The 21,453-nt window shown below is 42.9% G+C and overlaps 7 protein-coding genes across 11 annotated transcripts; 4 read left to right on the top strand and 3 right to left on the bottom strand.

Moving 5' to 3' along the window:
- Nucleotides 1-23: 23 nt before the first annotated feature.
- Nucleotides 24-2,615, top strand: LOC6582506 (membrane-associated tyrosine- and threonine-specific cdc2-inhibitory kinase). Its single transcript, XM_044010375.1, has 6 exons — nucleotides 24-116; nucleotides 179-412; nucleotides 511-1,420; nucleotides 1,483-1,628; nucleotides 1,691-2,076; nucleotides 2,139-2,615. Exons 2-6 carry the CDS (start codon nucleotides 350-352, stop codon nucleotides 2,284-2,286), a joined length of 1,653 nt encoding a protein of 550 aa, XP_043866310.1. The 5' UTR covers nucleotides 24-116; nucleotides 179-349; the 3' UTR covers nucleotides 2,287-2,615.
- Nucleotides 2,616-2,840: 225 nt separating this feature from the next.
- Nucleotides 2,841-3,915, top strand: LOC6582505 (nucleolar protein 12). The gene is made up of 2 exons (XM_002008170.4): nucleotides 2,841-2,974; nucleotides 3,036-3,915. Exons 1-2 carry the CDS (start codon nucleotides 2,919-2,921, stop codon nucleotides 3,766-3,768), a joined length of 789 nt encoding a protein of 262 aa, XP_002008206.1. The 5' UTR covers nucleotides 2,841-2,918; the 3' UTR covers nucleotides 3,769-3,915.
- Nucleotides 3,916-3,989: 74 nt separating this feature from the next.
- Nucleotides 3,990-11,577, bottom strand: LOC6582504 (ubiquitin carboxyl-terminal hydrolase 36). Of its 3 annotated transcripts, none has more exons than XM_002008169.4 (5): nucleotides 10,316-11,577; nucleotides 8,153-8,922; nucleotides 6,193-8,085; nucleotides 5,707-5,838; nucleotides 3,990-5,074 (listed from the first exon to the last, which is right to left on the bottom strand). In XM_002008169.4, the coding sequence occupies exons 1-5, from the start codon at nucleotides 10,719-10,721 to the stop codon at nucleotides 4,691-4,693; spliced, it is 3,585 nt and encodes a 1,194-aa protein (XP_002008205.2). In that variant the 5' UTR covers nucleotides 10,722-11,577; the 3' UTR covers nucleotides 3,990-4,690. The 3 variants fall into 3 exon arrangements, 2 of the variants coding, with proteins under 2 accessions (XP_002008205.2, XP_015017964.1); XR_001449133.3 differs by having other exon boundaries at nucleotides 4,989-5,074; nucleotides 5,521-5,838; XM_015162478.3 differs by lacking the exon at nucleotides 5,707-5,838 and having other exon boundaries at nucleotides 10,316-11,576.
- Nucleotides 11,578-11,708: 131 nt separating this feature from the next.
- LOC6582503 (TOM1-like protein 2) lies at nucleotides 11,709-15,521 on the top strand. 3 transcript variants are annotated; one of them, XM_002008168.4, is made up of 6 exons: nucleotides 11,709-11,907; nucleotides 13,318-13,769; nucleotides 13,831-14,549; nucleotides 14,617-14,779; nucleotides 14,967-15,017; nucleotides 15,207-15,521. In XM_002008168.4, exons 1-6 carry the CDS (start codon nucleotides 11,841-11,843, stop codon nucleotides 15,393-15,395), a joined length of 1,641 nt encoding a protein of 546 aa, XP_002008204.1. In that variant the 5' UTR covers nucleotides 11,709-11,840; the 3' UTR covers nucleotides 15,396-15,521. The 3 variants fall into 3 exon arrangements, with proteins under 3 accessions (XP_002008204.1, XP_043866311.1, XP_015017963.1); XM_015162477.3 differs by having other exon boundaries at nucleotides 11,710-11,907; nucleotides 14,617-14,788; XM_044010376.1 differs by lacking the exon at nucleotides 14,967-15,017 and having other exon boundaries at nucleotides 14,617-14,788.
- Nucleotides 15,522-15,849: 328 nt separating this feature from the next.
- On the bottom strand, nucleotides 15,850-16,805 carry LOC6582502. Its single transcript, XM_002008167.4, has one exon. The coding sequence runs from the start codon at nucleotides 16,749-16,751 to the stop codon at nucleotides 15,999-16,001; it is 753 nt and encodes a 250-aa protein (XP_002008203.1). The 5' UTR covers nucleotides 16,752-16,805; the 3' UTR covers nucleotides 15,850-15,998.
- A 76-nt stretch (nucleotides 16,806-16,881) lies between these two features.
- On the top strand, nucleotides 16,882-17,804 carry LOC6582501. Its single transcript, XM_002008166.4, has 3 exons — nucleotides 16,882-17,038; nucleotides 17,185-17,230; nucleotides 17,329-17,804. Exons 1-3 carry the CDS (start codon nucleotides 16,985-16,987, stop codon nucleotides 17,472-17,474), a joined length of 246 nt encoding a protein of 81 aa, XP_002008202.1. The 5' UTR covers nucleotides 16,882-16,984; the 3' UTR covers nucleotides 17,475-17,804.
- Nucleotides 17,805-17,925: 121 nt separating this feature from the next.
- Nucleotides 17,926-21,337, bottom strand: LOC6582500 (zinc finger protein MSN4). The gene is made up of 2 exons (XM_002008165.4): nucleotides 20,887-21,337; nucleotides 17,926-20,834 (listed from the first exon to the last, which is right to left on the bottom strand). The coding sequence occupies exon 2, from the start codon at nucleotides 20,681-20,683 to the stop codon at nucleotides 18,563-18,565; it is 2,121 nt and encodes a 706-aa protein (XP_002008201.1). The 5' UTR covers nucleotides 20,684-20,834; nucleotides 20,887-21,337; the 3' UTR covers nucleotides 17,926-18,562.
- Nucleotides 21,338-21,453: the final 116 nt, after the last annotated feature.

Here is a 21,453-nt window from a genome sequence, read left to right as displayed (position 1 = left end):
GCAAAATCGAGGCACATATATAACATATCGACGCCCCGCCGCTAAATATCGACATAATAATCGAAACTATATGGCAACGCTGAAGTGGATATAATTTCCTGATAATTGTTTGCTTGGTAAATAAATTATTTATACAATTATTAAAGCAATAAAATTTTTACTTTCTTTTAATTTCCAGTCCCCAACACAAAATGGTAATGATCTACATTGCACTTCTTTGTGAAATAAACAATTTGACACGTATAAACTAAGTTGAAGCTCCTCGTGCGAACGAACTAGTTCATAAGTTCAGTTCCCGATTGCTCAACTTCAATATAAGAAAAACAATTCAATAAAACAGAGAAACAACATGGACAAGCAACGATTACCGATGCCGGAGATAATAAATGATGATAAGCACCGGCATAAACAGGTGAGAAGGACTCCAGCTACAACATGCAACCAAAGTTGCATTCAGTTTTTGTCACGCCCTTCAATATCTGCAACTAAAAATTTCTTTGTTTGTGTCAGTTCAATGGGCATTTTGACAGCAACCGATTTCGACCGCCCAAAGTGAAAACGCGCTATATTGCAGTCGAGAATAACAATTTGAATCGCAGTCAGTCGTCCGGATCCTGCAGTGCAAACAACTCACAAATAGCGCACGCGATTTCGTTTCGTGGCGGCTCAGAGTGCTCGGATGCCGGTATATTACCAACGTCGCCAAGTGCTGCTGCGGCTGCCTCGTCCATGTCTACGACGTCCTGCAATATGAGCCACTTCGAGCAGTGTTTCGAACGACTGACAAAGCTGGGCGAAGGCTCCTTTGGTGAGGTGTTCCAGGTGCGAGATCGTTCTGACAGCCGGCTGTATGCGGTCAAAATCTCCAAGCAATTGTTCCGTGGCGAACAATATCGAGCTGAGCGACTGGAGGAAGTACGGCGGTACGAGGAGTTCTCTGGCCATGAAAACTGCATTCGTTTCATACGTGCCTGGGAGCAGTACGATCGGCTATTCATGCAAATGGAGTTGTGCCGCGAGAGCTTGGAACAGTATTTATATCGCTGTCGACATATTCCAGAGGATCGCATCTGGCATATATTACTCGACTTGCTACGTGGCTTGAAGTCGCTACATGATCGTAATCTCATACACTTGGACATTAAACTGGAAAATGTGCTGATCGATGATGACGACACATGCAAGTTGGCGGACTTTGGGCTGGTCATCGATGTGGACAAGGCGAACAACCATCAGGCAACAGAAGGTGATTCACGTTACATGGCACCTGAAATACTGCAGGGTCACTTCTCCAAGGCTGCAGACATTTTTAGTCTGGGCATCGCTATGCTGGAGCTGTCATGCTACATGGACTTGCCATCCAATGGGCCGTTGTGGCATGAGCTGCGCCAGGGGAAGCTGCCTGAAGAGTTCATCAGCAGTGAGTACTTTAATTCAAACCATATTGAAATATAAATAATAACTATTTCTTTGCGTTTGCAGAAATCTCAGTAGAACTGCAGCAGGTTATTAAATGCATGATGTCGCCAGATCCACGACAACGAGCAACGACGGAACAGCTATTAGCGCATCCTCGCCTTGTGCGAATGCAAAAACAGGAGAAGTCCATGGTCACATTAAAGCTGTTGGTAAGTGTATATTCTAATTTACAATATTCATTTATATGATTATTATCTATTATGTTTTCCAGTCGAAATGTTTTCGCCGTTCGCGCCGTGCATTTTGGTTAAAAATGTGCAATCTAAAGACGGCGGCGTATCGTTGTTTATTCTACTTATTGGAAATCTTGCATCTGTATAAGCCCATTACATCTTCACAGACTCCGATGTATAATGGCAATACAGCAACCGCTGCGCCCTCATCACCATCCACATCAGTGGCCGGTGTGCCGCGCTTAGAGTTTCAGCTCGTGGGATCAACGCCCATTGGTAATCGTGATTGTTATATCTCCGATTTTCTATTAGCCATGGATATGGATTTATCACAGCACGGCACACCGACAGCCTGTGAACGAGAGAACCTGGTGAATTCGACGCCTATAAATCATAATCATTTAACGGCCAACCGTCAAAGAAGGCAAGTAGCTGTCTCATAATCTGTTTCACTCTCATATTCACTTATATACTCTTATATTATAGCTCTTCCGCACGTAAGACTCGCCCAGAGAAGAGCAACTTATTATCTGTAGATGAAAACTGCTCATTTGTCTCTTCCCCATCAAAAGTATTGGAAACGTCTTCGTTTAGGGGCAAAAAACTATTTACATTAGATGTTGATGAGGAGTAATTGGTCCTCAAGATTGCAACGGAATGAATTTATGGTTACAAAGCATATATATACAGTATATCAGCTACAAAAAATGCAACCCATACATATGTCAAAAAATATATCGTTATATATATTTAGAGTTTAGTTCGTAGTCTCATAAATATCCCTAGTTATTAGGCCCAACGATTGTATAATGTTAACGCTTCTTTAGAAGAACTTGTTAAAACTAAACTTTGTTTTTATAAAGTAATCCGAATTGTAAAAGATAATACATATAAGCATGTGATATATATACGAAGTGCGATTTGTAAAAGCCGCAAAATTATAAAGAAAACTTATCATAAAAATTATCAATTTAATTGCAATAAATATTTCACTGAAACGAACGAGTATGTTCGTATCTTAAATATAGACAATAAATATTAAAATGTTTTAAATTTGACATTTAAAAATAATAACAGCAAATTAACAGAAATATATGTTTAGCCGCCAGCAATTTATGATCAACTCGTATGTGCGTTAACATTACGTTTACAGGCGCAAAAAGCAACGCTAACAGGAGTCTAAAATTGCGTTTGTGAACACCACATGTGGCTAGTTTGTCTCCAAACGTAAACAACGAGGTTTTTGGAAAACTAAATCAAATTGAGATGGCGGCTCGTAAAAAGAAGAAAGTTGAGATTGTATTCGATCCACAAAAACGCAAGTGAGTAGCAGTCTAATATTTAAGTCAAAGCAATGTTATTAACTTGGGTCACACAAAACAGAGAATTTTTAACTGGCTTCCGAAAGCGCAAAAATGAACGCCGCACTCGGGCAAAGGCAGAGTTGGATCGCAATCTTAAAGAGGAGCACAAACGTATACGGAAAGAGGTGAAAGATAGTTTTAAACATCTCAAGAAGTCGTTTGAACCGCTGCGGGAACTTACTGAGGAGGATAAGATTGACGACTCAGAGCAAACTGAAGCGTATGAAGATGACGAGGTGCAAGTTAAAATTGTGGAGCTTACCACGAATGATTTAGCTGCTCAACGCAACATGCTGGGTGCCAACACAGCTGAGGAGAGCGAAGAAGAGGAAGCACCGCAGAACAGCGAAGACGATGACGAGCAGCAGACCAATGTCATACCTGGGATGGACTTCGATATGAATGCCAAACGCAATCGTAAATCGGTAACCACAGCTGGAGAAGCAGACAGCAAGGCTATGGAGGCAGATATCAAAAGCAAAAAGGACCTAGACAGACTGATGAAAACGAAAACGCTGAAGAAAATTAAGAAAAGCAAACTGTTCAAGCAGAAAGAGCGCATGGACAAGAAAACCAATCTACAGAAAACGAAACGTGACCGCAATAACACCATCCGAAGCGTGCCCAAGCACTTGAGAAAGAAACTGAAGCATGGCAAAGCGACAGCCGGCGGACAGACGCGCTACCGCAAAGGTCGCCTAATGAACAAGAAGGAACTACGACGCAAACGAAGCGGAGGCGGCGGCGATTAGCCATTTAGCGTTAGCCAAAAGGTTGAACGATGTAATTTACATAGTAGATAATACATAATAATGTTTAGTTATTTCTTTTTTGTTTTACGGTTTATTTACTATTACACTATTTTGATCGAAATAAACTGTATAATATAATTTTGCTAATTCGCCGACGCCGGCCGTTTTCTTTGTTCAAATGCCTTATTATTTATTCGTAAATGTGTGTTTCTTTTTGCTTGTATAATATAAATCCAACGTTTTTATTTTTATAATTTGGGTTATATTTTAACACTAGCAATCGGTTATTGCCGCTAATGCTATAAATAAAAGTGGCGTTCAATTGAAATATCCGTTCAGTACGCCAACTAACTTATACCGATGTTATAATCTACTCTCATTGTTTAATATATAATATGTACAGAATTTGTTTCTTGTTAGTTACTTAAAAATATTGTTATTTTATTTTGTGTATTTCTTATAAGGTTTGCATCAATGTTTGTTACGTGTATCTTATTTTCTTTTCTCCTTTAAACAGTTTTGTTTTGGTTTTAGGCATAAATGTATTTGTTTTTATTTCTCTCTCTATCCGTTAATGATTTCTGTGTTTTATAGTTATAATCATTTTTTTGTGGGGTTGCAACACTTTTTGAAAATGTTTACAGCCCCTGCGACATTAGGTTTAAATTATGTGTATTCCAAAACTCTCATTTAAAAATAAACATAATAAATAAAATGCCAAACACGTTTACAAATTAAACCTGTTAGAGGTTGCTCTAGCTTATAGCTTACATGTCCTAGTCCTAATGTATGCATCAGCAGTTAAAAAATGTTTACAAAACTCGTGTAAAATCCAAGCGAACCCGTTTGCCAGCTGCTGGACAGCGTCCCCCACAGCGGCAAAAAACACAACTAATGCAGCGAAGCATTCATCAACGTCCAGTTACGATTGTTGCTGCTGCTGCTGTTGCTGATGGCCTGTCGATTGATGTTGACGGCGCGTGAAGCCGCCGCCAGCCGCCAGATGGCGCTGCAAGGCACGCTGCTGTTGAAATTTGGCGCCACCGCCGCCAAATCGATTATATTTGAATTTATTGCGCTGCTGAAAATTCTGTCGATAATTCTGATAGAAGCGGGGAAAAGAGCCAGACTTGTTGCCGTTCCAGCGCTTCTGACTCTCGAACTCCTGGAATGGATTGTAGCCGGGTATACCGTTATTTGATTTGACCGACGCCGATTTGACCTTGCGCTGACGTCCACGATCCATTTCATTCTCTTCATCATCTTCTGCATCACGCTTCCGCTGCTCGCGCGCTTCAGCCAGCAACTAAGGAGAAAAATATGTTCAGTTTAATATATTTCGGTTATCTCAACATAAATCTGCTTGACTCTAGGAAGGGTCTTTGGTAATGAAGCTTATGTAGATGAGTTAACGAGCACAATTTTCATGCGATCTATAAATGTAAGAGGCTAAAGGCGCACTGTCAAGCTATCGATTAATAGAAATCGATATTGATAAATGCGCATGTTTTTTATTATGTTATAAAATTGAATATTCAAATTCGAAGTGAATATGGCACTGAATGCTCTTAATCCTATCAATAATTCAATGAATATTTTATCAGTTACATTTATCTATCAGTTCATTTGGCAAAACGGAAACGGGCACGGTTGAATTTATGATAACAACTGGAATCAAACTGGCAGTCAAATCATAAGCTTCATTTATTAGATGGAGGATAATAAGGTGGATAACTACAACAGCAGCTTTACCTATTGGGCGCTAGGATTTCGACGAGTTCTTGAAACAGGTTTTTGGGTGGGGAGTATTAAGCGCATTGAAGTATCCACACGCAGCATGGAGACTTCAACACAATCACAGTTCGAGGCAAATTGGGGAAAATTGAGATATACAAGCACTTCTTGCAACAACGGCTAACACAATTTATCGGTTGGAGCCGTCAAGCTCTTGATGTTGCTGTTGCTGTCAATGTTCTTGCTATTGTTAATATTACTGTCACTGCTGACGCCGACAGACCCATCCATATCGCCGTAACCAGCTATCCGTTTCGCACAAACCAAATCAAAACTCTATATGAATGTGGGGTAAAATGGTGGAAACAAATGCAAAAATTACAAAACAATTTTCGAAACAACAAAAAAAAGTCATCATGCAATGAATATTTACAAATACAAAAAGAAAACTAAAAACAAAACCAAAAACAATCACCACATATAGATACAAACTGAAAAACATAGTACAGAGCTCAAAATCTTTCATAAAAATGCGTTGTTTTTAATGCGCCTCGGTGTATTTATCAATAGGGAAGCCCACTTTTTAACTGCCTCGATTAACTTAGCAAAAACGACGCATCTTTAATCAACTAAAGCCAAACTACAAGCTACAATGTAATGCATTTAATAAGCGGGAGTTCTGGCTCTTACCTGCTTGTCCAAATCGGACGTTTTGCCGGTCCAGCTGAGCACCGAAGTGCCATAGCCACGATGGGTCTGCTTTAACAGTTCGCTGACTGCATTGCCATTGGCCGTAGCCTCACTTTGATAGCCATTGCCGACGCGAGGCGTCTGCGCCGACTTGGCGCTACCATTTAGCAGTTTCTGGCGCTTGGCCCCAGGCATGGCATCTGCTGAAGACGGTTTGCTGGCAAATGGATTGTTGAGATTTTTAGTCGTGATACTCGGTGTGGTCTCCACGACAACGACTTCATCATCGTATTCTTCCTGTTCAGCATCAGCGTCTGCGTCATCCTCCTCATCCGCATCCTCATCATCATCATCGTTATCATCATCCGTGCGGGTTATCTGCCAAATGCCAGTCTTGGATTTAATCACCGCTGGCGAGGGCGGCGTCTTTGGCGATGCCGGCGCCTTGCCATTTTGTGACTGCCAGCCATTTTTGCTGATCAAGCTGGAGCTGGAGTTGCTTGGTTTTTTTGTGACCTGCTGCTGCTGCTGCTCATCCTCGTCTGCATCAGCAGTCGTAGTTCCTGCTGCTGTGGCTCTGTGTTTATTTTTATAGTTGTTTAGACTTTTGAATATCTCGTCTATGGCATCAGTCTTTTGTTTGTTGCTGTTAACATTGGCCGACGAGGCATTTGAGGCGGACTTGTTGGATTTGATGCTGGTGCTGGTGCTGGACTCATTCCCACTGCCATTGCTCTTGGCATGACCATTACGCATTATGGATGGTGGCTCATCCTCCGATTCACTTGAATCGGCGCCACTGCGTCGCTTGCGGGGATTAGCTGGCTGTAGCTGTGGTGACACTAGTAGCTGCTGTTGTTGTTGCTGCTGTTCCTGCTCCTCCTCGGAGGCAGACTCATACGGCACCAGGCTCTTGAGTGGCGTCTTTGGCTTCAACTTGGCAGTTTGTGCAACACTCTCGGCATCCTCAAACATTTTCGGCATGCTCGGCAGCTGAGGCGCTGTGTTGGCTTTCACATCAACATCATCGTCACTGTCCTCATCCTCATCCTCCTCATCGGATGATATTGGCAGAATATGTTGTTGCTGGTGTTGGCTATTGGTTGTTAAAGTGTTGTTGTTGCAGGAACTTTTGTTAGAATTTGCATTTGAAATTGCATTTGCACTTGCATTTGCAGCAGTTTCTCCCTTATGCAATGACCCAACCAGTGAATGCTTCGATTGCGCAGACTCCTGAAATTTATTGGCCCCCATTAGGAGGCCATTATGCTGCTGCTGTTGTGGCTGCTTCTGTGGCGATGACTTGAACTGAATTGAAGTCTTTGCAGCACCAAGTACATGGCCATTGTTGTTGGCATAGCCATTAGGCAACTGTGGACCAATGAAGCGCGGGGACACGGCAGAGGCAGATGTTGAGGTGGCCGTAGCTGCCACAGCTGTAGTAGCTACCGACGGGCTGTGCTGTCCATTGAGACGAAGTCCGTTCAGCTTGGGCACAGATGTACTGCAGCTGCTGCTGCTGTTGATGCTGCTGCTGGCCACGTCCAGCTCGTAGAACATGATGTACGCATTCGTATTGCAGACACTTTGCATCGCAATGGGCCGTACATAGCTGTCATCAAAGTTGTAATAGCTGCCCGACTCCGTTAGCCCAATGGCCGTATAATGGCCACAGTGCTGAGAAACGCCCAAATGGGTGACCATCGATACCAGGCGATAGCTCAAGGGCTGGGTTGACGCCGCCGGGCTGCGTGCCGCGAACCGGCTGAGGTCTATGCGTGGCTTGAAGCTAATCTGTTTGGTCAGCTTATTACCCATCATCGAGAAGCGCTTCAACTGGATGCAGAGCGTAATTGGAGCACGTTCCAAGCTGAATTGTTTAGTAGCAGAGACCTTGAGAAGAAAATAGGTAAATATGAATTTTAAATCAAAATACTCTTATGGAGAACTAGACACTCACCTTTTTCTTGCAGCCCTCGCACTTGTAGCCCATGTCCTCGAGGCGCTCACGTGAAAAATAGCCATCAAACGCCTCCTCCAGGGTGTCCGCCTTGCGTATGTCCAGCAACAGATCTTGGAAATGTTGAAACGTAATCGAGACATGATTGCAGCTAAGGCAGCGAACCTCGCTACGCAAATAGCCACCAAAGATTTGACTCAGCGGCGTCGTCTCCTTCACCAGCTGATCAAGTTCTTTGTAGTTGCGAAAGCGCATCAGATACGCCTTCTCCATAGCCTCGACCAGAAAGCGCAAGAACTCATGGGCATCCTCTTGGCGGCCAACGACCATGTGTTTGCATATTTGGCGCAGCTTTGTGTATATGAGAAATGGTCGGACCGCCGTCTGATTCGACTGTGTTGTCTGCAACGTTTTGGCCATTGCACAGATGATGCAGCCACCGCTACCACATGACTCGCTTATGTTGCAGTTCTCCACGTGCGCCGTCTCCGAGACAAGCCAGTTGGCTAGTGCTGGTATGTGGAAAAGAGCCTGTAGCGTCGAATTGAGGTAACACGTATTGCCCACATTCAGCATTCCGGCTCCCACTTGCCACTTCCTATCCGACTGCTTCCACCCGATGCGAATGTTCTCGCGCGGGTACAGCACCCGCTTGGGCTTGGGCAATTCATTGGGATTCGTAGTGGAATTCTGATTGGACTGCTCCACTGTCTGTTTGCGATTGCCATTCACAGTCGCAGCACTGCTGCCGTTCACACCGTTCGTATTGTCTGTGAATGAAACAGCAAATTTGTGCCTGGGCATTAGCACATGTCGAAAGAGTCGCACCAGCAGCAGCAGACAAGGCAACAAAATCAATTTATAAAGCAGCCACAGTGCGTAGCTGCTATCCGCAATTAACACAGTCATTATAATACATTGGACGTATCCCAGTTGTGGCACACGAAAAATTAGCTTTAATACTAAAATTAAAACGAATATGACGGACACAAATACTGCCAGAGGCAGCGAGCGCTACATACACACACATAAATAGACATATACGTATGTATATAGAGAGTTATGCACATATATAAATGGTCACCTGTGCATTTGTGTTTGTGTTGTGTTGATAACAGCGAGCGTTTACTTGACGTACTCGTTAGCTTTACAAAGAGAAATGAGAAAAAAAAGAGTGACCACTATACACAGCGTCGAAATGTATTGTCGTCCCGTTTTAGCGCATGCAAATTGCAAGTTCCACGATTACGTTGAGTGTTGCCAACTGAAATTCGGACAGCTCGTTGTGCAAATGGTACAACTTTGGCGCGGTCTAACAATGCCTGTTGTTGTAGGTGTTCTGCTTCTGCTGCTGACAAAACATGGCCAGGCAGAAGTCTTTGACCATTTCTCTGCAATATCTTGCGCCTTTGTTTTACTTCCTGCTATGCTCAAATGATTCGCAACGCGCGTACGTGTGCCTGTGTGTGTATGCGTGTGTCTGCGTGCGTGCATGACTCACAAACACAGATAAATACTCGAAAGTGTATGCACAAATACATACATACATATGTTTGTATATATGCTCATTCAAAACAATCAGCGATGTGAAGAAACATTTGCTGAGAATCCAGTGAATAAATGAAGGAAAACCTCCCATTGCAACACAACACAATGAGTGCGAGAGATAGCGCACAAGCGGTGTATTCGTGTGAGTGCGAGCGGGCGCAAATGAGCGACCGCGTGTAAAAATGTTTGCCGCGACGGCTGCACGTTTTTTTTTCTGCTTCTGCTATGTGATTCAGAAGTAGACAGTAGTAAAAATTTGTAGTGGCTCGCTGCTGCAATCGCTGTCGCTGTTGACGTCGCAGCCTGTCCAACTTACTCTTTGCGATCGTATACTTGTTTTGCTAGCTGTGTCTCTATTCTTTGCATTCTGTTTATATACGGCCACCACGTACACCAGCTCAGTTTTTTCACAAACATACAGGGGCACAGTCGGTGCCGCTGAGACGTTGGTGGCGAAGTCGTCGCCTTAGAAGCTTATAAATGTTGCAGGCAGACAATTATGTTGAGTCGTTCACACGTGATTTTGCGCTCAATATGGCAAAATAAACATAACGCACACACATACACACATACTTTATATAACAAACAGAAAAACAAAAGAAACAAAACACTTACCATGCCCGTTCGAGCTAAGTGCTTTGCCAGTGCTAGCACCGTTAGTTTTGTAGCTGCAGTTGGCAGCTCCACTGTTATCCGGCTTTATGACGATGTATTTTGATTTGAGTTTGGCCAGCACAGATTCATGGTAGTTCTCCACCTCCTCGTATTCGATTTTGGCCAGCAATACGCGTTTGGCGTTTGCCACAATTTGACTCTGCAGATTATCCGTGGCCGAAGGATCGCCAATTTTGGCCTCATCAGCAGAAGCAGCCGCAGCGGCGGTGGAACTCGAACCAGAGCCGGATCGACCGCTAGCCGCGGCCGCTGCTACGCAACCACTGCCGCCGCCGCCACCCAGCGATTCCCGCAGCGCGGCGTTCACGACATTTGCTGTTTCGCACACAGCCAACGAGACGGGCATGGCGCTCGCACTGGTAGGCGTTTGTGGTGGAATTTTGAAGGATTTTGCGCTGCGTTCCCCCGAAACTCTGATACTGATAATGGACGTCGAGTTAAGTTTTGGGCGGGGTTGTATGGGTGGCGTTGGGAATAGGCGATAGCGCGTTAAATTAAATCGCTTGCAGCGGGATTATGGGGGGGAGTGCCGAAAAGGAAATGAAAGCATTCGATTCGCTTTGATTTGGTTGTTGTTGCTGTTGTTGGTTATGTGGCGTAGGCGGCGGGCGTGTTGCGCGGACTCGGACCCAGACACGCACCAACACACACACACACGCACACAGCACACACGCGCGCTTTGCTTCACAGCTAGCTGTTGTGCATTTGCGCAATCTTCAAGATCCTCCGCCCGGTCGACAACTGCACACGTTTTTATTATGGCTATCGTTGCTGCTGCCGCTGCCAGCGTCCGTTCAGCGACCGCTCGTCGTCCTTCAATAACGCTGAACGTTCGTTGCCCGCGCGACTACTATGTATGTCTTTATGTTCTTTTTCTTATATTTTTTCGTCTTCAGTTTTCGTTTTACTGCTTTCGGCCAACACACCAACCAGCCAAACCGACGCACGCACACTAATACAATTACACACGCTTTTTTCGCTTTATACTATTGCTATCCGAAATCTTCATGAAAGCCAGTTAGGAAACACGAAACACGTCGTAATTTATTTGCAAACTGCACATTACGATATTATCAATTGTATTTGCACATTCCGCGAACGAAAAGTTGATTTTAGAAAAATAATGACAATTCCTTCCCTCGTGTTTCTTCCGACTGTCGATTCTCTTTCGCATCTCTGTTCGCTCAAGTAGACTGCCCACTTATTAAAATTAGATGGCAGCTCCAAGTGAACTTAGCTGCGCACAATCCGGCCTTTACATGAAGTTGGCTGCACGCGAATTGCCCTCATATTAAGTTGGCAGCTCAGTAACTTTGGTAACACTTTGGTATTTTCGGTTTTATTGATCGTGGTCACTCTGCATGACAAGTGCAGCAGATGTAAACGCATAAACATTTGCGCTCTTTACTAGTGAAAACAAAATAAATAAATTAAAGACGTGTAACACAAAAGACAGTGCACCAAAATGGCTTCGTTCTTCAATGTTGGCGCTCTGGGCAATGTTTTCTCAACACCTATCGGACAGCGTATCGGTGAGTAAATGACAAAATAGCGGTCGCATAATGTGTGTAATGTGTGTGGGTGTGAATATGAGTGGGTGTAATATATATGTATGCATTTATTAAATTGTATCACTTTTCAAGCAAGTAATATGTTGTGTGTGGTTGTGTTTATTTGCGCATTTACATTGTAGCTGCAATGGATAACATTCAAGCAGCGCATGAAAATCTGTTCATGGAAAATTGAATTTTCCCAACTTTCTTTTGGTCGTTTTCTTATTGTCACTCACACATACGCACACCAACCGCTTACCGCAAAGTTAGATTTGTTGTTGCCATCTGAATATTATGGCAAAAAGTAAACTCGTTATCATGTCAGTACGACGGCAAGTCCCCTTCCCCTAATTAGCCAATTGTCTGATAAGATTGCAGCTACACATACCGCACATATTTAATATGTGTATGTGGGTGTGTGAGTTGAGTATGTATGAGTGACAAGTAGTGATGAAAAGCGGCCTATTCCCTAATGACACATAGGAACACATATGTATGTATGTACGTAAACAACGAATCATTTTCATGTTAATGTATTTTTGTTAGTCATCGAATACACGAAACCTAAAACAAATAGAAATAAAATATGTACATTTAATAATAATTCGACACACGCACCTTTCCGCCCAACTCCTTGACCAGCTCAAAGTGCGCTGCACGCAATTAGTCATCGAGACTTACGGCTGCCTCTAGTTGGGTTGCTCGTTACATAAAAGTGTTAATTTATTCATTTTTACTTTCTGCTCATTTTCGTAGTCACTTACTGGTATATATACCTGTATGTGTGCATGCTTTTGTGTATTAGCGCTAATTTTCACTGGTTTACTAATTCACTAATTTATTGCTTCACCTCTTCTTTCGTTCCACTTTGCTTTTCCTATCTCTTCTCTTCTTTTGTTTTGTTTTGTTTTGTTTGTTGTTGCCTATTGCGTTTCTTTTAGGGTAGGCAGTGCGTTGCACTCAACAACAATATTCGAAAGTACTCTCCCTCTCTGGCTCTCTATCACACTCTCTTTCTTTTGCTCATTCTATCGTATATAATATGATCGGGTTACACGAAGCAAATGTCTTGTTGCGTTAACATGATTTGAATTTTAATGCGATGTAACTTCTGATCAAATTATAATTACATATATTTATGAATATACTATTGTGGTTTTTATAGTAATAAAAAGATCTTATTGGTTGCAAAATTTATTTCTGCCACATGATTTTTTTATTGTTGATTTTTATCGCGTAAACAAAATGCGATGACTCGACATAAAAATAAACAAAACAAAAATGCTCTTGATTGCTTAAAATACAAATCAAATATTTAAACAAATTGTTTTAATGCTAACATCGCCAAAAATGAATTAATATATTTATATCATGTATATTCATTTGCAGAAGCTGCCACTGACGCGAGCTTAGCTTCTGAGAATTGGGCAGCGAACATGGAAATCTGCGACATGATCAACGAATCCTCCGACACGGCACGTGACGCCATGCGTGCTATTCGCAAACGCCTCTCACAGAATGCTGGCAAAAATAATCAGGTGATCATGTATACGCTCACTGTGCTGGAGACGTGTGTAAAGAACTGTGGCAAGGCGTTCCATGTTCTGGTTGCCCAAAAGGACTTCATCAATGAGCTGGTCAAACTGATTGGACCCAAAAATGATCCGCCAGCCATAATGCAGGAGAAGGTTCTCAGTCTGATACAGATCTGGGCAGATGCATTCAAAAATCAGCCCGATCTTAATGGTGTTACCCAAATGTACATGGAACTGAAAAACAAGGGCATCGAATTTCCGCCCACCGATCTGGATGCTATGGCGCCCATATATACGCCACAAAGAGTGAGCGCATGGACTATTAACTATTAACAATATTCGTAAAATATTTATATTTTGTTTTCAGAGCGTTCCAGAAGTGCATCCCTTGCCGCATCCACAGCTAATGAGCGCCCAACATACCATTTCGCCTCAGCATGCGGCAGCTGCTGCGCCAGCCACTGGACCCCTGCATTTAACGCCCGAACAGGGCGCAAAACTGCGCTCGGAACTGGAAATTGTTAGCAACAATATGAGCATATTGGCTGAAATGCTGAGCGTGCTGAAGCCGGGCCAGGAGCTGCCCGATGACTATGCCCTGCTAAATGAGTTGACTGCCACCTGCAAAGAGATGCAGTCACGCATCGTCGATCTTATTGGACGCGTACAGGACGATGAGTTGACAGCGGAATTTCTGCGCATAAACGATGAGCTAAACAATTTGTTCTTGCGTCACCAGCGCTACGAGAAGAGTCGCGCGCAGAGTACTGCGGGAGCGGCAGCTGTAACGTCTCCATCTGCTGTGCTAGGCGCTGCGATGGGTGTGCCGGTAGCAGGTGTGGCAGCAGCGACAGCTGGAGCAGCTGCAACTGCTGTACCAGCCACAGCCGGAGCTGTCAGCAATACGCCACAAAGTGATCAGCTGCTAATCGACTTGATTGAGAGCAGTGAGGATAATTTGCCTCAAGCCTTTGGACAGATGCAATTGGGCGCAGGTGGCGGAGCAGCAGCTGCGCCAGTTGTTGGCGCAACAGGCGCTGCGGATGAGTTTGACATGCTGGCGCAGTCACGCACCGATGGCAACCAGTGAGAAAAATATTGTTTCTATTGGTCTTATACATAAATTGCTAAATTCATTTCTTTGCGATTCCAGCAAAAGTGATTTGCTGCGCGATATACCTATTGTGGATGCAGCAGCTGGCAGCGTTTCCTCGCCGTACAAGCAACCAAATCCAGCACTAGCAGGAGCCGCAGCAGCAGCTGTAATACCGCCACAGCAACAGCAAACACAACGCTCAGCCGGCGATCCGCCGGTGGTAAGTAAAGTGAGTAATGTGAACGCCTTAGAACCGATGTAAATTAATATGTCGCTCTAATCTTTGTTTGTCTAATCCTTAATTTATTTCATATTTCAATTTGCAATACTGTTTATTTATTTACTTTTATGTTATTGAATGCAAATTAAAATTTGGTTTGTTTTTGGTTTCGATGGCGCCCATATAGTCGACGAAAGAGAACGAGATCGACGAAATGGAGGCGTGGCTGGGCAGCTCAGTAAGTAGCAATGCAGCAAAACAGCAATTTCACCAAATTTTTCCACCCACAAGCTTGTTTTTCTTTTATGCACTCATGGCACATACTAGCTTTTAAATTGTTCGATTAATCACATGAATTGCGTTTGCTTTTTGTTAGATTTCTGCAAGTGCAAAATGCATTTACTAATGTTTTGTTTATTCCCAACAGAAAGACATTGATGGCATTGAGGAGTTGACAAGCTCCGAGTTTGACAAATTCCTTGAAGAACGTGCCGCTGCCGCCGAAAATCTTCCAACGATCAATGCATCGAATTCTGCGACAGGATCTGCTACCGAAAACAGCTTACGACAGACACCAAAGAAACCAGGCGCTGATGAGGATCTGCTCGCTCTTTGAGTACGTTCGCGGCAACAGCTCCAATTTGTTTACTCTTTCCGAAATGTTACACACGCCTAACATAATTATACATACAATATATATAAATATATATATTTATAAATAGCGCATACATATAACAATTTATGTAAAATGTTTTAATTTGTTTTCCAATTGGCTTTCGTATTTTTTAAATTCATTATCACTATCATTGTCTTAACAAGAAATTCCAAAAATATTAACTGCAACGACAATTGTAACGTATTCCAAACTGCAATTTTATTTTGCTCTAATTGTAAGCTAAACACACACATACACATTGATTGTAATTGTAATGTATATTATGTTAAAAAAATCTATTTGTTGTTTATTTATACATATACACATATACCTTATAAAGTTAATTTATTAAAAAAAAAAAAAAAAAACAAAAACAAAAACGAAACTAATCACTTCAGTGGAAAATATTTGAGCGTTTGGCATTGAGAGGGAATGTTTACACAAACTCATATATTTAAGCAATATTCCTTATAAAATTCCATTACATTATATGTAAAGGTAAGAGGTAATACTAAAATAAGACAGTTGATATTTTTTGTTGGCCCTTTCTATGGAATGCTAAGCCTACTTTTTGTTTTGGGCTTTTTTTTGTCGCTCCTGCATGAGTTCCCCTTGGGACATTACTTGCGTCTCGCCACAGTAGTCATCGTCATCGTCATCGTCATCATCATCTTCAATTTTGTCAGCCTCCTCATGGGTGCCTGCATTAGCTGCAACATTATTGCGTTGCTCCAGCTTTCGCTCCAGCTCCTCAATCCGCTCCTTTTTACTATTCATTAGTAACACGAATTTCTGGAGCAATTTCTTTTCGCATAATTTGGTGTCCTTAATATACTGATCGTATTGTGTGCGCAGTTCGTTGTACTGCTCACTAGTCTCCCCAGTCCAAGAAGCTTGGGCAGCAGGTGCTCGTTGTGCACTTTCAATGGCTGCATCTAGCATTTGATAGCAATTCGATACCTTCCGCAGAGGCAGATCTATATAAAGCGTCTCATAGCCAGTGCACTTGTAAAGCTTAAAGCAAGGCTGCTGCTCATCCAGTTCGTAGTCGAAGCCAGGCAGACCCATTTGAGTTACAAGAGCGTTTTTACATTCCACAAAGAACTCATCATAGGGTTGCTCCAGTTCTTCCGCAGCGCTCTTAATTTCATCATGCTTCAAAATCGCTCTATAACTGTTATTACTCGTTGTGAGCAATAATTCCAGCTCAGTCACATCCTCCAACCACTTGCTGTGTATATAGATAAAATGCTTCACATCCGCTTGGCTGTGACTTAGCTGGGAGCGCTGTAAGACTTTAACGATGTTATTCGTCATTTTAAATTTAAGCAATTAACAAAAAGTCAAAAACAGCTGTTCACGATGACGATAACGATGACGATTTCTATCGAGCTGTCTGTCATTGACTTAGTAGCCGGGGCATTTTGTACGTTGTCAACACTGAACCATTTAGTATTAAGATTAAACAATTAATTGGTCATACCAGTCAATTACAGTTGTTCACTTTTGTTGCTGCGATCTTGAAGTGCTTTTAGCTGATATTCGATAATATGCTTAATAACATTGTCAATTTCGCCAATTACTGGTGGTTTCGCTATCTAATGGTGAGTAATATATGTACATATTTATTGTGATATTACATTTTAGTTTAGTGATGCTACAGTGGACACATGCACATACAAATGTGTGTATGTCAATATATTTATCTATATTTTTTTTTATCATTCTGCACATTTCTATTTGTCACCAGGTGACTGAGCTCTATGTAGTGGAAAAATGGGAGCGTGTAACAATACGTAAGTAATAATCCAACAATCACAGTGATTCGTCATGGCTCATTTCAAATAATTATTGACCACTGCTTCCTTCCTTCCACTAATTCAATTTTCCACAGACGCCATATTTATGATTCTGTTCTGTGTGTTCTGGTACTTCAACTACTCTGTGCTGCTTTCTTTGACTGGAAATCTATTTAAATACACGCCGATTGGAAACATTTTGCCTGCAGTGCCGCAATCTGCGAGCATCAAAGTCACATAAAAGTATTTGGATGTTAATACACTTTCTCCAATTATTATTAAATAGTGCTTCGATGTCCAATTTAACTATAGAGCGAATACATAATATATACATATGTATATACATATATATATTGTGGAAAACAAGTTCAAACTCATAAACTCGGCGTACGCCGATATTCCTATCTCGCATAAATTCTGCCTAACTGTAAATGTGACCAATCTTTATATCGCATAAGGATCGGAATCGATGTGATTCGCCCTTTAAAGTACCCATTGCACAGTTCTTTTTAGGCTAAATTAGAATTAAGCTTTAGGATTGCACGTTCAAATAAAAGCTGTAAATTTCGAATTCATTGATAATATCATTCCTTACCAAATAGTCCATACGCAATCTACGATAAGCCTTTTATCGAGCCATGGGCAATTAATTAACGTTATCTCAGTTTGTTTTTTTGTTTGTTTGATTTTTGTTTTATATACTTTACTTTTGCACTTCAATGCACTAAATATTACAATTTCATTACAAAAATATATATAGCCTATTTGTTATTAAATGTTTATGTGTATTAAATAGTAATTGTATTTGTAAGATTTTATAGAAAAGTTGTGTGCTGCCTTTTGTTATTCGAGTAGCCGCACATTTAAGATTTACGATTAGAATCAAAATGGTAATCGCATTTCACAGCAGGATTCGGGAAGCTAGATGCTAGGGAAAGGTGTGGGACTGGGTGGGAGAGTTGTTGGGGATATATTGTAGGGGTTTACATACTTTATACTTAAACGCATACAAAAAACTAAATCCTATAACTTTTTGACCATCGTGCCGGGCATTCCAATCAACTTCATCAAAACTTATAATTCTCGATAGCATTAAAACTTAGCAGCTAGTTTTTTTTGTTTGTTTGTTTGTGGGCCAAGTAGCAAACAGCAGTTGAGCTTAGAGCAGACTTGGGGCACCATGTGCTCCTCTGCTCTGCCCTAAACCCGTTCTGTGCCAAAGCCCGCTTAGATAACTAACGCAGTTCCTTACAACTAACTGTACAGACACACACAGAAGCTACTAGTTGCATCCCAAATTCAGATCACGACAGCCAGCGGCATTGCTTGTTAGGAAGGTGTCGACGTGCTATCCAGCAGCACCGACGCCAGCTCCTCGTTGGACTCCACATATACCAGCGTGGGATCCTCGCCAAATTCCAGCCGTCCGTATCGCGCCACCAAGGGAGATTTGCTGCTCACCTGCGGGGCTCGAGGCCATTTGCGTTTGGGTTTCGTGTGCGTCAACATGTGAGACTTCAGATTTGTTGACTGGGCAAAACACTTGGAGCAGCCATCGATGGGGCAATGATACGGCCGATCTCCAGTGTGAATCCGCACATGCGTGCGCAAATTGAAATCCAACGAAAAGCGTTTACCGCAGCCTTCGAACGTGCACTCGAATGGCTTCTCTCCAGTGTGCACCAGTTGATGGCGCTTCAGCTTTGAGCTCTCCACAAAACTCTTGCCACAGACGTTGCACACATGACCACGCGGTCCGTGCGTATGCATATGCTTACGCATGGCCGAGTGATTCCGAAATTCCTTATTACAGCCACGATGGGTGCAACGAAACTTTGGCTCCTCATCCTCATCCGTGGGCGGCATTGTGGCTACAGCGGCAGCACGTTGATGTAATTGCTGTTGCTGTCCATTAGCACAACTACTGCTGCCGCTACCGCTGCCGTTGCTGGTGTTAGTGTTGCTGTTGTTGCTGCTATTTGCTGGCACCAGAGGCGGAGGTTGCGTGGTCAACTGACGTTTCGTCGCTTTATTGTTCACATTATTATTGTTTGTTTTCAGCCGAACATTAGTGCTGCTGTTCTGCAGCACCAGCTTGGGCACTGCCTTTGTTGCTACTGCCATGGCTGGTCCTGCTGCTGTTGGTGCTGTTGGAGGCGTTGTTACGGGCGCTGCCATTAGTTCAACAGGTTGTGGCATATTCTCAATTAATTCAATGCTGCCATAAGCCTCATCCAGTTGATATTGTTCGCTTAGCGATTGGCTGTCCTCCTCATCCTCCTGCTCTTTCACATCATCTCCGTCGGCCATAAATGCATTCACCACCTCCTCGACGTCAGTGACAGCAGCCGCACTGAACGGATCCGGCAATATGACATACTCATTGCCGATGCCGTCGCTGAGCACATCGTGATGCATCATATGCTCGTCAATGATTAGCTTTGGCATTTCGTTAGTTCTATTCGTTGTACTGCTGATTACTTGAGGTGCTGACAGTGCCTGCTGATCGGCTGCATGTTGCTCATCCAAATCCAATTCCTCTTCATCCTCATCCTCCGAATTGAGCGATGACCAGAGCGTCACATTAAACTGATCCTGTGTGATTCGTATAGGCACTTTCGTCTGCTTCCAACGCTTCGCAGTGCCATGACCATTGCCATGGCCATTGATGTTGTGGTTATTATGGCTGCTGATTATGTTATTGCCATGACGTTGCGGTCTACCAAATGGCTTAAAGTCCTGTACGTGGCAGCTATTGGAATCATCTGTGGACTTCATATAGTAGTCATTTTCCAGCTGCTCCTCTTTAATAGTCGCTGCTGTTGATTCAATTGTTGTTAACATTTCTGAGGCTATTTCAAAGGCATTTGTATCGCGTTGCATGATCGGCGTTTCATCCTCTTCGTCTCCGGATGATAAACGCATCTCACCATCCACTTCTTGGCCATCATCTTCATCATCGCTATCCTGCTCCTGTTGCTGCATTATTATTGGCGGCGGCAAAGCGTCTGCTGTGGCCATGCCCATATCTATGCGGTCCACCGAGCAGAACTCGTAGACATCGCCAGATACGAAAAACTCGCCAGTATCTACAACAATGTTGGCATCTTCATCATAATCATCAATGATCTCTTCAATCAAGAAACTTTCGTTGTCTCCGGCACTGCCCATGTGTTCCGTACCATCCAGGTCGGTGCTGTACGGATGCTGATTCTCCACAATTGCCGTCGTCGGAGGCAGAACGTGTGTGAAATACAACGGCGACGTTGTGTTTGTATTGTGATTGTGCACTGAGGAGGAGGAGGATGAGGAGGCAGACATCGACATCGGCAGGGACAACGGCAGCGACAGAGGCAGCGGCAGCGGTACTGCGGCTGCGGCCAGTGATAGATTTTTAACGATTGGCGGTGCTCTGGCTTGAAAATTGCCGCCTTGATGATGACTTGTCATCGTTTTGGCGTGTTTGTTTCGTTCACGTACGCCTCAATGTGTGTGTGTGTGTTTATATGACTGCGCGTGTCTGTATGTGTTTGTGTGTACAAGTTGTTGTATATGTAGGCGCGCGCGCTCGTGTGTATATACGTCTGTAGATTGGGGCCCACTGAAAATTGCCAATTAGAGAGCAAATCATTTTAGAATATCATTAAACATACCCGATGGCCAATTTCGTTGCCAGTCGCTGTTGTTTGCGTTGTTTGTATTCTCTACTGCTGTCCTATTGACATCGGTGCGTGGGGCGCTGCGTCGACGGCAGCAGCGGCAGTGGCAGACGTTGTCTGTCAAATTTGTCGTTTTTTGGTCCGTTCGCGTTGTCACACGGCCCGTTTAATGCACAATCTTGTTGATGTGCCGCTAAATATTTATTAGCAATGTAAATATTTTGAATTTTGCCGGTAAATATGGCGGAATTGTATTTTCCAAAATGGCTCAAGCACTTTCTCTTGCGTACAACTTTTGTTGGTGTTAGTGACAGCGGACCGATAACAATAAAACGCAACCCTGCGCGCGCTTTATGTATACATATGTGTGTGCAACTAGCGTCCAGCCGGGGGCTGTGAACTGTAATTAATTAATGTTCTGCATTTTAAATAACGCGACAAAAAAAAGTGCTGATTATATATGTAGCACAGTCAGCAGCAGTTTTAATTTTGTATATTATTATTTATTATTAATACCACTGACCAGAGAACACATTTTTCGGTGTTGAAAAACTTTGTACT

The sequence above is a fragment of the Drosophila mojavensis genome, unplaced genomic scaffold (assembly GCF_018153725.1).
Source record: "Drosophila mojavensis isolate 15081-1352.22 unplaced genomic scaffold, ASM1815372v1 contig_74, whole genome shotgun sequence".
In the NCBI taxonomy this organism is placed as follows: domain Eukaryota; kingdom Metazoa; phylum Arthropoda; class Insecta; order Diptera; family Drosophilidae; genus Drosophila; species Drosophila mojavensis.
Note: the sequence above shows the minus strand (reverse complement) of the source record. Positions and strands in the feature narration are given on the sequence as shown.

Coding starts and splice junctions, on each gene's coding strand:
- LOC6582500 (XM_002008165.4), bottom strand. CDS start 20,683: ATGACAAGTCATCATCAAGGCGGCAATTTTCAAGCCAGAGCACCGCCA.
- LOC6582503 (XM_015162477.3), top strand. CDS start 11,841: ATGGCTTCGTTCTTCAATGTTGGCGCTCTGGGCAATGTTTTCTCAACA. Junction 11,908..13,317: donor ACCTATCGGACAGCGTATCG/GTGAGTAAATGA, acceptor ATTCATTTGCAG/AAGCTGCCACTGACGCGAGC. Junction 14,550..14,616: donor TCACGCACCGATGGCAACCA/GTGAGAAAAATA, acceptor TTGCGATTCCAG/CAAAAGTGATTTGCTGCGCG.
- LOC6582504 (XM_002008169.4), bottom strand. CDS start 10,721: ATGCCCGTCTCGTTGGCTGTGTGCGAAACAGCAAATGTCGTGAACGCC. Junction 8,923..10,315: donor ACTTAGCTCGAACGGGCATG/GTAAGTGTTTTG, acceptor TTTCATTCACAG/ACAATACGAACGGTGTGAAC. Junction 5,075..5,706: donor GCAACATCAAGAGCTTGACG/GCTCCAACCGAT, acceptor TTTTCTCCTTAG/TTGCTGGCTGAAGCGCGCGA.
- LOC6582506 (XM_044010375.1), top strand. CDS start 350: ATGGACAAGCAACGATTACCGATGCCGGAGATAATAAATGATGATAAG. Junction 1,421..1,482: donor GCCTGAAGAGTTCATCAGCA/GTGAGTACTTTA, acceptor TTGCGTTTGCAG/AAATCTCAGTAGAACTGCAG. Junction 1,629..1,690: donor TGGTCACATTAAAGCTGTTG/GTAAGTGTATAT, acceptor TATGTTTTCCAG/TCGAAATGTTTTCGCCGTTC.
- LOC6582502 (XM_002008167.4), bottom strand. CDS start 16,751: ATGACGAATAACATCGTTAAAGTCTTACAGCGCTCCCAGCTAAGTCAC.
- LOC6582505 (XM_002008170.4), top strand. CDS start 2,919: ATGGCGGCTCGTAAAAAGAAGAAAGTTGAGATTGTATTCGATCCACAA. Junction 2,975..3,035: donor TTCGATCCACAAAAACGCAA/GTGAGTAGCAGT, acceptor CACACAAAACAG/AGAATTTTTAACTGGCTTCC.
- LOC6582501 (XM_002008166.4), top strand. CDS start 16,985: ATGCTTAATAACATTGTCAATTTCGCCAATTACTGGTGGTTTCGCTAT. Junction 17,039..17,184: donor GGTGGTTTCGCTATCTAATG/GTGAGTAATATA, acceptor ATTTGTCACCAG/GTGACTGAGCTCTATGTAGT. Junction 17,231..17,328: donor ATGGGAGCGTGTAACAATAC/GTAAGTAATAAT, acceptor AATTTTCCACAG/ACGCCATATTTATGATTCTG.